At 37.9% G+C, this 12,712-nt stretch overlaps 1 protein-coding gene across 1 annotated transcript in view; it reads left to right on the plus strand.

The window, feature by feature from the left end:
• The window catches only part of LOC129360392 (teneurin-3-like), a 179,510-nt gene that overhangs the window by 63,206 nt on the left and 103,592 nt on the right, over window positions 1–12,712 (plus strand). Inside the window, 1 exon segment of the mRNA XM_055030568.1 lies at window positions 9,371–9,596. Within this exon segment, the coding sequence (XP_054886543.1) occupies window positions 9,371–9,596 (226 nt within the window).

Here is a 12,712-nt window from a genome sequence, read left to right on the forward strand (position 1 = left end):
CTATATTCTGCAGCTTTTTGATGCAACCTTTCTCTGAAACATGTGAATGAAATGAATGGCTCTTTACAAGGCCTGTGCAGAGCTGAGTACTGGACCTGGGCACCTCAGTTCTAGACTGTGCAGAGTTCTCTGTCGTTCAGTTCAGATGGTCTCTGGGATTGGGATGGAAGGAAAGTTGAGTTTTGTTCAACTCTATCAGTGTTGATTGGAGGTCATGTTTTGGATCTTCTTTTTGTCAAAAGACAAAATAGTGGACCATGTTCAGCTTTCTTATCAATTTGCATACAGTATTGGTTCTTCAAGGAGTTCCTGATGACATGAATATGGTTTCCTGGGCCTTTGGAACATTCTCATCAGTATTTCTCCACCATACATTTTATATATTCATCCTTTGTTTTAAGAAATATCCACCTTGAATATTAATTTAATATGATTAAAGTGCACACTCCTGGTTAAAGTCCCAGTAGAGTTCAGCAATTTCCACAATTGTATTTGTGATGGTAAGAAAGATGAAGCTTTTTACTGCTATCACTCCCAAGCAGCCATTTGGCCTTAAGCTATTGTCCAAAGGTTGTTAAAGGACGCCTGTCATTTTTAGCTAAATTTTATAAGTACAGTTTCCATTCTGCCTAAAAGGAAGTGGCTCTTATAATGAACCAAAGTGTTACATCATATTTCTAACGAAACAGAACATTCTTAATTACAAATTAAAGGTTCCTAAAACGTTTGATCAACATAAAGTAGTAAAGGACACATAAATGTTCAAAATGCTTCAGTTACATTCTTTCAAAGCAACTGCAAGTGTTGCAAATAATGATTAAAAAACACCTCATGATATTTATTCCCACTGAATAATGATTTTCAGTTGGACATTATGCTTTTGTAATAAAAGAGAATATTAGTTTCAGGCCAAGAAATTTGCCTTCACTTTGCAGGGCTGTGGGGGGGCTGGTGTTTTTCTGCATTGGTCATTGGGCGCCTACCAATGACCACCTAAGCAAATTTAGACAACCCAATTAAACAAACAGACTTAGTTTTAAATTGAGTGAGGAATCCAGAGAGAATAAATGGAGCACGGGGAGAACACTTTCCTATTGTTACTGAAACAGTAAAATTGCGACTTTGGTTCTGATTTTAGTTGAATCACATCAGAACAATTCTTTAGAAAACATGCGAGTTTTAGAAGACATGCTGCCTTTAACACAGCTAGCTTTCCATCAAGGTGTGTACAAGATCTTCTGGAAAATCAAAGAAGCCAAAGCTGCCCACACATGAATAAATAGAACTAAGTGTTTTGTCAGCAGACTAATTGTCAAAGCAGCTTTTGAGAAGGGGTGTAATTGCTATGTAATCGGAGAAGTGACAGAGTGAACGGCTCAGCAGTCATCATCTGTATGTTGATCTGCCATCTGTAGTAGTGACTGCAGGAGTGCGGGGGGCTTGGTAAACACCAATGATTTTTTAGTGTATTTTCAAAGGTTTCAGGTCTTCAGAGATATTCTTACAAACTGTACATTTTAAATGTGCAACAACCTAGTTTGTGCCGACGAGTGTACATTTCTGCAGGACCAAATAATGTATGGGAAGCAGAAAAATCTTTTTCACTTACTTTTATATATTGCAATGATTAAGTAATATTTGAAACACTGGTTACATCCTGGTTCCTCTTCTCAGAAACAACTTAAAAGAAAAATCTGTCTTTGATCACAAAGAGAGTCAGAGGAAGAGTGGGCAGGGCTGTGAGAGTGGTGCAGATTTTTCTCAAGCTGGAAGTAAGATAGAATTCAAACAGCTTCTGCTTCTTATTTCTCCCAAAACCTCATGTCCCTGAAATTTCTAACAGTCTTTGCTGGAAAATAACCCCCAAACTCACCCTGGGCAAGTTTATTTTCTGATGGTCCCAGATTCCACCGGGTCTGGCCTCCACCTATACCTTCAGGACTTCTGTGTCTTACTGCTGAATACTAAGGTTGGTGTCTGCAAGAAAAGTATCTGGGCTGACTTGGAAACTAAATTAAATTTAAAAAAACAACTTTTCAGTATCTGTCAAGCAAGTTCAAGTTGTCATTATTATTAAAAAAAACGCTCCTCACTCCAAATGCCATGTTTCCATGTGTTCTCCCATCTTTTGTTTGCACTGTAAAACACAACAAAAACAGAGCAACAGTAATAATTACATTTTTAGTCAAAAGACATTTCCTAAGTCTATCTTCAGAAGCTTTGAAAAAGATAAAGCGGAGTGCAGTTTCATTATAACCGCTCCATAATCCTGTTTACAAAATGAAAAATAATGACAGTGTTTTTTATGAAGCAGTGGAAGCTGGAGTTCATTTGTCTGGCTTGCATTATGACTGTGCAATAATCTGGAAAAATAAGGTTGAAGAAAGAGCAAGAGATAAATATGTCTACTAAAGAAATTCATTAAAAATTAAGAAAAACTGAAGAAAAAAATAATACATATTTATTTGAAATGCAAATAGTCATGATGTTAAATTGACAGAAAAGAAAGTCTAGCTGATTAAAATGCAAATCAGATTGTATAATGCTGCTGAAATGTTTGCAAGCCTATAAAAATAAAAGATAACCCCAAAGCATTATTACTATCTACATTTTGCAGTTAAAAATAAATGTAGCCAATAGTTTTGAATCACATCTAATAAATTACACCTCACAGCTTTCTATTGGCAGCTGAGATAATTATCAGCAGATTTGGATATTTTACTTGAAACCAAATAAATATGATTTCTCCCAAGTTAGGTCAGGTTTGTCTGTAGAGCAGCTATAAAAGTATAATACAAACACCAACAAAAAATACATTCTGTCAAAATCCATCATCACCAAGCAAATACACAATAAACATATTGATCAATCTTCCAGTTATCATGAGTCAAAGCCAGCTCAAAAGTTTTTACCCTTGATTTAAAAGAACTTATGGTTTCAGCAGTTTTGCAGTTTTCTGAAAGTTTGTTCCAGATGAAAGGAGCATAAAAACACTGTTGCCTTGCAGCAAGAAGATCCTGGATTGTTTCTGCATTTACATGCATGAGTTCTCTCCAGGTACTCCAGCTTCCTCCCACAAATATGTGATTATTAAGCAAATTAATCTCTCTAAGCTGTCTTTATGCATGTCCTGGGTTGTCTTTCCTGTGGGAACTGGTGACCTAGTTTTTCATCCAATGACTGCTGAAATGGGACCCAGCACCTTATGGCCCTGCATAGATAAATGAGTACAAGCAATGGATGGATGGATATTCGAATGTACATTTAAAATAAAAGACTGGTTCTGATTTCCCTCAATATCTATGTTTTTTTTTTTTTTTATTTTTGTGGATTTTTGGTATTTTGTAAAATGTGTGTGATACTGTGAGGTGTAATTGAAAAGCAGTGGCGTCTTTAGGTTCTGTGATCTGTTTTGATTGAATTCTTCTGATCCACACATACAGCAAGTTTCCTATTGGTGAAGGGCAATCTAGTCAAAGCAAATGCCCTTTCAATTCCATTAGCAGTTGCATCAGTCTCTTAATGGAGAGTAAAATGGCACAAGACCTTTGTGCAGTACTTACACAATGAATATGAAAAGACTTTCACGAAGCCTGCCAAGATTTGGTGAGTGCAAAACGGCTTTTAATTGTGTCCTAACTCTGTGTTGGAACATTATGCGCAGCCTTCAAGGCTTGTCAATTTTGTAATCGGAAAAAGATATTTTCAAAGCAGCCAGCATTGTGCAAATCTAATTTCCCCTTAAAAATATCTGCACCAAAAATGGCAACAAGTGTTTAAGACATATGGAGCATTGAGAAGCCAGCTTTAACGCAGTGATGTGAGATGCACTAAATGTAGTGACAAAAACAAACCCAGGTGAGATAAATTGTGTTTTCTGACAATTCAACAATCAAGTGCATTTTTCCAAGAACACCAGAGTCATAAATCTGTAGTAAGATCTCGTACATCTAAAATCAGAGTACTAAAACAAAGTTAATTTCTAGGTGCTGTTAATGAAAAAAATTCAGATGCTCCATCTAGCAACAGCTTTGATAAGACGGGGGAGCATCATTAAGCTGGGAATGAGTCTGTCATTTCATTCTTGGCATGCAGTATTAATCACAAAGGTCCTTTTTAAAGTATGTTACTGATGGAGATGATGACAAGCTGACGTTGAGGAATTATGCAAAGGAGGCATCCGTCTTGATCTGATTTCAAAGCAAAGCTCAATAAACCTCACAGCTGTTTCATCTGCTTTCCCAGTTTGCACATTAAGGGCCAGTTTAATTCTCTCAGTCTTGATGGAAAACAATGCCAAGCTTTCCTAAAAGGCTCATTTTTTGTGTGCCTATTTCTTAAAAAGGACAGTCAAACATAATGTATGCTTGCCAGTGGGTAATGTGAATTAAAGTGGCAAAAGCCCATATTTATCATGGCCTGCCCCAGTGGCTTTCAGACATCCAACTCTTGCAGTGAAGTACACAGAGAATGAGCACTGCTAGTGCCACATTTTCCCTTTGAGTTACCTGGAATCACATTGAGCTTCTCACTTACAGGTTTTCATCATAGCGAGACCCTGTGCTGAGTAGAAAACTGTTTGTCAGAAATTGGATTCAAACCTACACCTTAAATTGGAGACCAGAAACCATGGCGCCTGACATCACTCAGACAGGCTGTCACCTACTGTGTGCAAGGAAATCGAGTACATGAACGAAATACATGGTGTTACGACCCGTACCTTTAAAAGAAACGTGTCCACCATAAAGGCAAAAGGCCCGAATTAAACAGATGAATAGTTGAAGGGCAGAACGTGCATATGCAATTAAAATGTTGGCTACGACATTAAACTAGTCATGTGAAGTATGAATGTATATGAATGATATAATCCTTAAAGCCACAGAATGTTTGCATAAAGTATTACTGCAACTCCATGAGGAGTAACGATTTACATTTAAAAGCTTAAAAGGATAAAACTTGCTGCTCAGTCAGATCTTAAAGCCAGAGGTTCTGATCTGCAGGATGATAAGTTATGTTGTGGTGCATTTGGCCCAAAATAGAGCCGTCTTTTTATATTCTTAAAGCTTTTTCTTCGCATTCAAAGCAGGTATGAGTATGATATCATAAACATTCAAAGAAAAAATCCAAAATATGATCTGCTTCCTTCAAAAATGGCTGCAAATTTATGTATATAATCTTTTATACTTATTTTAGTTCCTCTGAAGTTTACATATTTATGTGTTGTGTCGATATGCTGCGTGTTGGAAAACCACATTCAGGTTCCTTGTTTGTGCAAACAATCTTGATCACTAAGCTGATTCTTGACCAAGATTGGCCAATAACCTTATAACTGTAAATTATTACAGTTGTAATGGAATATTTACCATTTTCATTTGATGTGAAAACAGTATTTTCAATGACATAATCTGCCAGTGAAACTTCTAATTTTATTTTATCAGTACTTAGGAATTGTTGTCTTAAAACCAGCTCTTGTATGTTACTGAAAAGATACTTCTAAATTAGTTTTATCTGATTTCAGGGACACTGTAACATCTGCACTAGAAACTATTGTTTTTGCAGTTTACCAAGGATAAGTAAAAGAGAAAGATTTGAGTTTTTAGTGCTGCTTTTTTCGTTTCTGTGCATACAGTACTTTCTGAGAAGTCACACTCATCCGACATTATTGTGAGATTAAATGCTCAGATTTACTGCATGTCACATCTCACTCTTTGGAAGGTTTATTGTGTGTTTCGAACCGGGTTTTCAGTGTGTGTCCTCAGCAACAAAACAGCTCATTTCATGCAACAGTTCAAGAATTTGAGCATCTCAGTTCATCATAAAGTGTCTCACAGTGAAAGCCTTCACGCTCTATTCCCATCTAACATAAAGCACCTGTGATGCAAACTGTGTTTTTTGTTGTGGCTCTGAGGCTTGGCTGCACTGCATTTTCAGGCTCCTGGGGCCACAGCAGACAAAACAAGGGCAATCACGATGCTGAGATCGATATGTAAACACTGAGATGAATGGATACAGTTTTGTTCAATATCTGCAATGTATCTTTATTTGTAATGGCTTATGGGAAGGTAGGCTGTTTTCAGGGACTTTTTATTGAATATGTTTCTATGAAAAGAAAAAGAATAAATGCCAGAGTTTCATAAAGAAAAGAATTTTAATTGAATTTTGAATGGGATGAACACATTTTTCTCATAACAAAACACTTTCTGAATATCACTATCCACTCTTACCTTAATTTTCTTGATTTTCTTTAACCAGTTTCTACCACACAGTTAAATTTTCCATCTCTGTTGCTGACTGTTGTATGAAAACTGTTGCAGCTGGAAGGAAAGCTGAGCCCATGGGTGCTGCAGGCTCCTGCAATGCCATACGGCCTGGAGGAAAAAGTAAAAGCTGCCAGAGTTGGGAGATAATTTCCATTTCCATCAGCCTACTAAGCATTTTTCTAATAGGGCTCCCATCTCACCCAGGAGCTGAGTGGATGTCATGTATTCCTTATCACCAAGTCGTGGCACTCTTATATTTTTCAAATGCCAGCACTGCAACTGATCTTTGGTAATTCATGCTTAATTTAGATATCAGCATTGGCTTTGAACACGGTGGCGTGGGGTGCTGAAGGGATCATGTTTGATTGGGTTTGATAAAACTCTAATCACATTTCACAAAAAGGAGGGAAAAATAACAACCTTCATTTGCTTCTGATGATTTTGCTTTTATGGAATTTATGGCCCCATGCTGCTGCTGTGTAATTGCAGTCAGGACGTAATTAATCTTTGATTGGCCTTCTGCACTAGAGCTGTGGATTCTTGTTACTCCCGTTTCTGTCTAGCAATCTATTCATCCCTGGGTCTGCAAAGAGGAATATACATGTGGTGCTGTGCAAAATAAGTCTTAACCACTGGAACCTTTCTTATTTTGTTGGGATTTTATTATGTAGACCCAGACAAAGCAGATCATATAGAAGAAAATGTCTTCAGGTTTTTCACAGGTATGCAAAATGTATGGAATTTCCTTTTTTACCTGAAAAATTCAAAGCAACCAGTTGCCTTTGGAAGTCTCCTGATTAATAAACGTAGTTCAGTTGTGAATAATTTAAATCCAGGATAGGATGTTTTGTGAAGACCTCAGAGGTTTAAGAGAGAACATTATTGGACAAACAAGCATCTTGGAGGTAAAGGAACACAGTTCAGACAGAAATGACTAAACAACTTCCCAACCTCTGAAATCCTCACCGATCTCTGTTCAGTCCAGAGATCTGTGGACAGACATGGACATCCAGCTGAACCAATAGACTGGACAGAGTCACAGAAACTATGGTGACTGTGGAAGAGCTGCAGATATGTACGCTCAGGTGGAAGAATCTGCCAAGAGGGCAATTATTAGTGTTGTAGTCCAGTTCTCCTTTATGAAACAGTGGAAAGAATAAAATCACTGTAAAATAAGATTTCACCAAAATTAAACCAAAACTTTTTGTCTGATATGGAAAATGTTACGGGCCTGATCTACAAAAGATTTGCACATACAAGATCAACCGCAAACTCAATAGCATATGCAAACTTGATCTCTAAGCAACACACAAACAGGATTGTGTCAGCATGTGCAAAACATATGCAGATCATCAGAAAGTGCAAAATACTGGGAGGAGTTTATGTAAATATAAAAACTTGCCACCCAAAATGCACAGAAATGTCTGTGGTCATTGTGACGAGCAGGAAACATAGATACAATAACAGAAGACACTGTTTGTCAAATATTTGGAACAATTGAAGAATATAAAGTAATAAAAAAATAAGTTAAAATCCAGTTATGACGATTTGAGTTGCAGGACTACGAAATAAGTCCAGCACATCATGACTTTATGGAATCAGACTGTTATGTTTCGATGCTCTGCTTAAATCAGGCCCTATGTTTGAAGAAAAACATTGCATATTACTCTGAACACCATGGTGAAACACGCTGGCAGCGTCATGCTGTGAGGATGCTTTTCCTCAGTCAGCACAGGGAATCTCTTTAGAATTGCGTCATCGGATGTTTTATAAAATTTCGTAAAAACTTGTAGAAGTTTGTCTTTAAATATGATAAAATACCCAAAGTTTCAGGAGGCTTGAATACTTTAACAGTTCACCATTGAAAAAGCCTTTTTACCCAATGCAGCGACAGTATAAATTACTCAGACAATATAGTATAATTGTCAGAAGCTATTTCTACTCCACTGCTTCTCATGCTACATTTTCTATGTCCTCCTATATTAAACATTAGAAGGGAGTCCATATTGGTACTAATTGGTTGCCCATACAGAAGCCTGAAGGTTTTTCCCTCTAAGCAGTGGAAATGATTGCCTTGCTCCGAGTGGCATTCATGTTTCCTCCTAGCTGTGTGGTACCAAACGGCTCATTTGCCTCCACTGAACAGCTCGTTTCATGCACAGAAGGGCACTCTGAAAAGCCAAGGCACGCACACACACATGCATACACACAAGGATACAAACTGCACGGCCATTAAAGGACCCCATTCAAAACAATGGCTTGTGTCCTTTCAGTGAGTCGCTCTGTGCAGCTGGCAGCACAGAGCGGATTTTTGGTCTTTGCAGACACACACACAGACACAGACACACACCTGCTGAAGCAAAGGTTAAATCATGCGCTGACCTTCAGTGTACATATTTGCTGTAAATCTAAACTCTTTAGGCTTTGCAGGCTTCAGCTCCTTGCACAGCTTCCTCAATCTCAAGCCTCTCCGGGCTTCCTCAATATTCTCCAAGCCTCTGAAAGGCAGGAAAGATGATACCCATTTGGGGCTCATTGGAGCAAATCAGAATTGTCAGCACTGTGGGTTTTTACCTTTTAAACAGGGAAGATGGATAGATAATCACCACATGCCATTCTGGGGGCCAATTACACAGCTTTGTGTGAAATTGGAAAACCTGTTCTTTCAGAGCCCTAATGGATGTTCTGGTCATTAGTTATTTGAGAGTCTTCTCTGGCTGTAATCAAACGTGAAGCATTGCGTTAAGCGCCCATAAAGGAACAGCTGCCTCTCTAAGTGACCTTCTGTTTAAGAGAACCCAACTGTCAGCCGTGTGGTGTTTTGTGACAATTATTATGTGTGTCTTCATAAAAACAGCCTCTTTTTTTGCGGCGGTTGCATCTCATCTTTATGTCTTGCTCTTGGTTATATTTGCTTTTCTTGGTCTGTTAAGTTGCCATAAGCCCGTCATGTAGTGTATAGAAGGTATGCGTTCCTCAACCATCTGTCGTTTCCCAAGTCCTTTAGCATATTCAATCAAAACAAACGCACAGCTTTTCTTTCACTTTTGATTTACCTAAAGAATATGTTAACTGATATTTTCTTGTCACTCTCTCATGTTTCTGTCTAGGTGACAATCTGACCAGCCAACAGGCCCCGCCTCCTATCCCACCTGCCCCGCCCCCACATAAGCAGCACCCGTCCATCACCTCACTGAGCCGCAGCTCACTGGCCAACCAGCGGAGCCCGAGTCCACCACCCACAGCCGGCCTGGCGGCTGACTTGCAGAGCACGGCGGAATGCGTCCAGCTGCAGGACAGCTGGGTGCTGGGCAGCAATGTGGCCCTGGAGAGCAGGTGGGTGACCCACAGCCACCACCAGCACAATCTGATCTCAAATTCACTGATTCAGAAAGAGAATGATGTCCAACAGATGAGCTGAAGCAAGCTTTAAGTGTAGTAAATGTCTTTTCTCCAAATTCGGTTTCAGTCAGTGCCCCCAAAACCCTTCCTATCAAATCTTATAGGATTTTAATTAAACCCTTTGGGAGAAAAAGACTTACTTATAACTTTGTTTTACTGCTTTACTCTAATTTTATACTCTGGCTCACTTTGGGTGCTTTAAATCTCTAACCAGCAGCATGTTTGATGTGTTCCTGAAACACCAGATAATTTCTTATATTTCTAATAGTTTTAGTGATGAGTCATGACTGAACCAACAATTCGCTTTTGTCATCTGAAATAATTCAAAGTAATGACCAAGCCTCAAAGTACTGGAAGAAAATGCACCGAGCATCATGTTCTTGATAGACGGCTCCCTCTTTGTAGTCACTGTGCTTTTTGTTTTTTTTTTATTTAAGAAATGTGGATACAGCACATTCCCAGACAGATGATGTTGGTCATTTATAATAGAAGGAATTAACAGGATCATTCTGATAATGATTTAAAATGTCTAAGAAAGACTTCTTTTTATGTCTTGCTCCTTTTGCTCATCAGAAGACATTTAACCCAAATAACCTCAATTATAGCAGCAAAATACAATAATTGTGTTCAATATAAACACATTTGACTTGTTTATATTTAATTTGATTAAATTATTTTAGAAGGCCAAATGTTAAAAAGTTTAAAGAAGCTTTCCTTAATTTTGTCTATAAGTTTTTTGCTTGACAACTCCTCAGTTCAAAGCAAAGCTTCTTTTAACATCAAATCTGTTTTTCAACCTTGTTCATAGCATCATTTAGCATTGTTTTCTGTTTCAGCATCCATAAACTCTTCTCTTTAGTTTTCACCCTGTGACAGCTCATAATGTACAGCCAGGGCTCCCAGTTTATCAGATATATTTCATGTCTCTCTCTTTTTCTCTTTCTGGGCCAAAGCAGAAAAAAACTGCTGTAAATATGTCATTCATGATTTATGCTCATCATTTTGTACTTCTCAAAGTAGCATGCATGGACAGTTTTGCAGCATTTGAGTCAATCGCAGTCACGGCTAAATGTGGAAAGTGCAATCAGGAATTAGAATGAACATCCGTCTCATTACAACTTCAAATCATCAAAGTACTTTCTTTGGATTTTAAAAGATCGGCAGAATTCCAAGATGCGGAAGGAGAATTATAGGCGGTTTAAAAAAAAAATCTGAAAACTGTTGTTCCCTTTAATGCCCTTAAATAACCTGCAGTACTACCTAATCTCTTCAGAAGTCAGCTAATGGGTGAGAGTGTAAATACATCTTGTGAAAGGAACTGCAGCCAAGAGGCTGACATCAACTCTGGGGGCCTCGCCTCACCACAAGTCTGATTTTTAAGATTAATGGTTCACCGGAAGTGTGCCCAGGTTAATTAAAAATTAACTTTTTTTTTTACCTTAATAAAAATGCTTTAGGTCTGCATATTAAACTGATCACCCCTTATAAATGGTTAGACATGGTGGTGGCAGCAGCATTGTTTTTTCTCAGTATGGACAAGGAAACAGGCAGGACAATGATTGATGGTAAATCATTTAAATATAGTTCATTTCTCTAAGAGAAACTTGTTAGTTTGTAAATGACTAGAGACTAAGACAGAACTTTAGGAATGACCCTAAACGCAGTCTAGTCAAAGTTCAGGCCAAATTTCAATGAAGAATTTGTTGTCAGACTTGCTCTCTATCAAATATGATGAAGTTTGAGCTGTTTACAAAGTAGGATGAGCAAAAAACACTAAAACCCAAAAGATCTGAGGCTACAGTGGACCTCTGTCTATATGTGTAGTTCAGTATTTGTGGCTTCATCTCTTCATGGATTTTTCTGTAACTTAAAATCAATTGCAAAAAGAAAATGCCTATTTGCAGATTTACCCATTTCTAAAAGATTAGGAAAGAATCAGCTTGGGAAGCTGAAATCCCTGAACACAAAGCTTCTTGACACACTATTGGCTGCCATTTGCAAAGCAGCCAATCCCGGAGCACTGCTCATTTTCAATGGCACTAATTAGTTGTATCCCCAAGACTGAAGATAATTAATACTGTAGAGCTAGAGCAAAGACAATTTCCACTGTGTGTATTAATGTATATTAAGGTATATGTGTGCTTTGAACTATTGCAATAACAGTTACAAGTCTCTAAAGTACTTTAAACTGAACCAAAGAGCCTCAGACAATTAGAAACATGTCCTAATTGTCTGAATATGACTGAATTGTTATTTGCTTTGTGGGCTGATTTGTGTCTGTTGCATAAAATTCTAATACAATTTGCAGATTTTGTCTGTAACATAAAAAAAAGTAGGTAGGTAAGAGTACTTTTGCAAATGACAGCAAAAAAGCAAAGAGGCTTTTAGCAGATCTGCAGTGGTTTGTGTTTTGACTACTGGATTAAAGCACCTAAAACTCAATTTGGAGAAATAACATATAACTAGAGTAATGACTCCTTTAGACTCTTTTAAGCTGGCAGCTTAAAAGAGTCTGCCAGCTGTTACGTTTTATCAACACGAACAATAAAACCAATCTCAGAAACTACACAGCACTACCTCACAGTTCTTGTATTAAAAGCCTTTCCATTAGTTTGTGGCAAATAGACTCAAATTCTATTAAAAGGGAGGGATGCTTTCAACTGGTGGGTTGTGGAACGCACAAAAAGCAACACCCATCCTTTATAGCTGAGGATTTTATTGTTGTTTTAGTGTCACTCCTCCAAACTGGAGGGGGCATTGAAATGATAAATCTCTTTGGGATTTAAAATATTTAGGGATGGCTTATTTTTAAGCCAATTTTAAGGAGCAGTTCTCATCAAGTTAAACTATTACACCACAAATTGGGCATGACATATTATAGCTCCTGCTGCGTTTGATTAATGACCACAGTGTTCACTGATTTTTCTGCTTTTTGTAATCACCTGCACTTAAGGGCTGATTACTAGACATAAGACCAGCTCACAGTGAGAAGGAGAGTTCATGATTAGTGTGAAGTATGGGAACAGCAGAAAGCTTGCCAGTTGAAATCA

Source organism: Poeciliopsis prolifica, unplaced genomic scaffold, assembly GCF_027474105.1.
Source record: "Poeciliopsis prolifica strain line A6 unplaced genomic scaffold, Auburn_PproV2 SCAFFOLD006, whole genome shotgun sequence".
In the NCBI taxonomy this organism is placed as follows: Eukaryota; Metazoa; Chordata; class Actinopteri; order Cyprinodontiformes; family Poeciliidae; genus Poeciliopsis; species Poeciliopsis prolifica.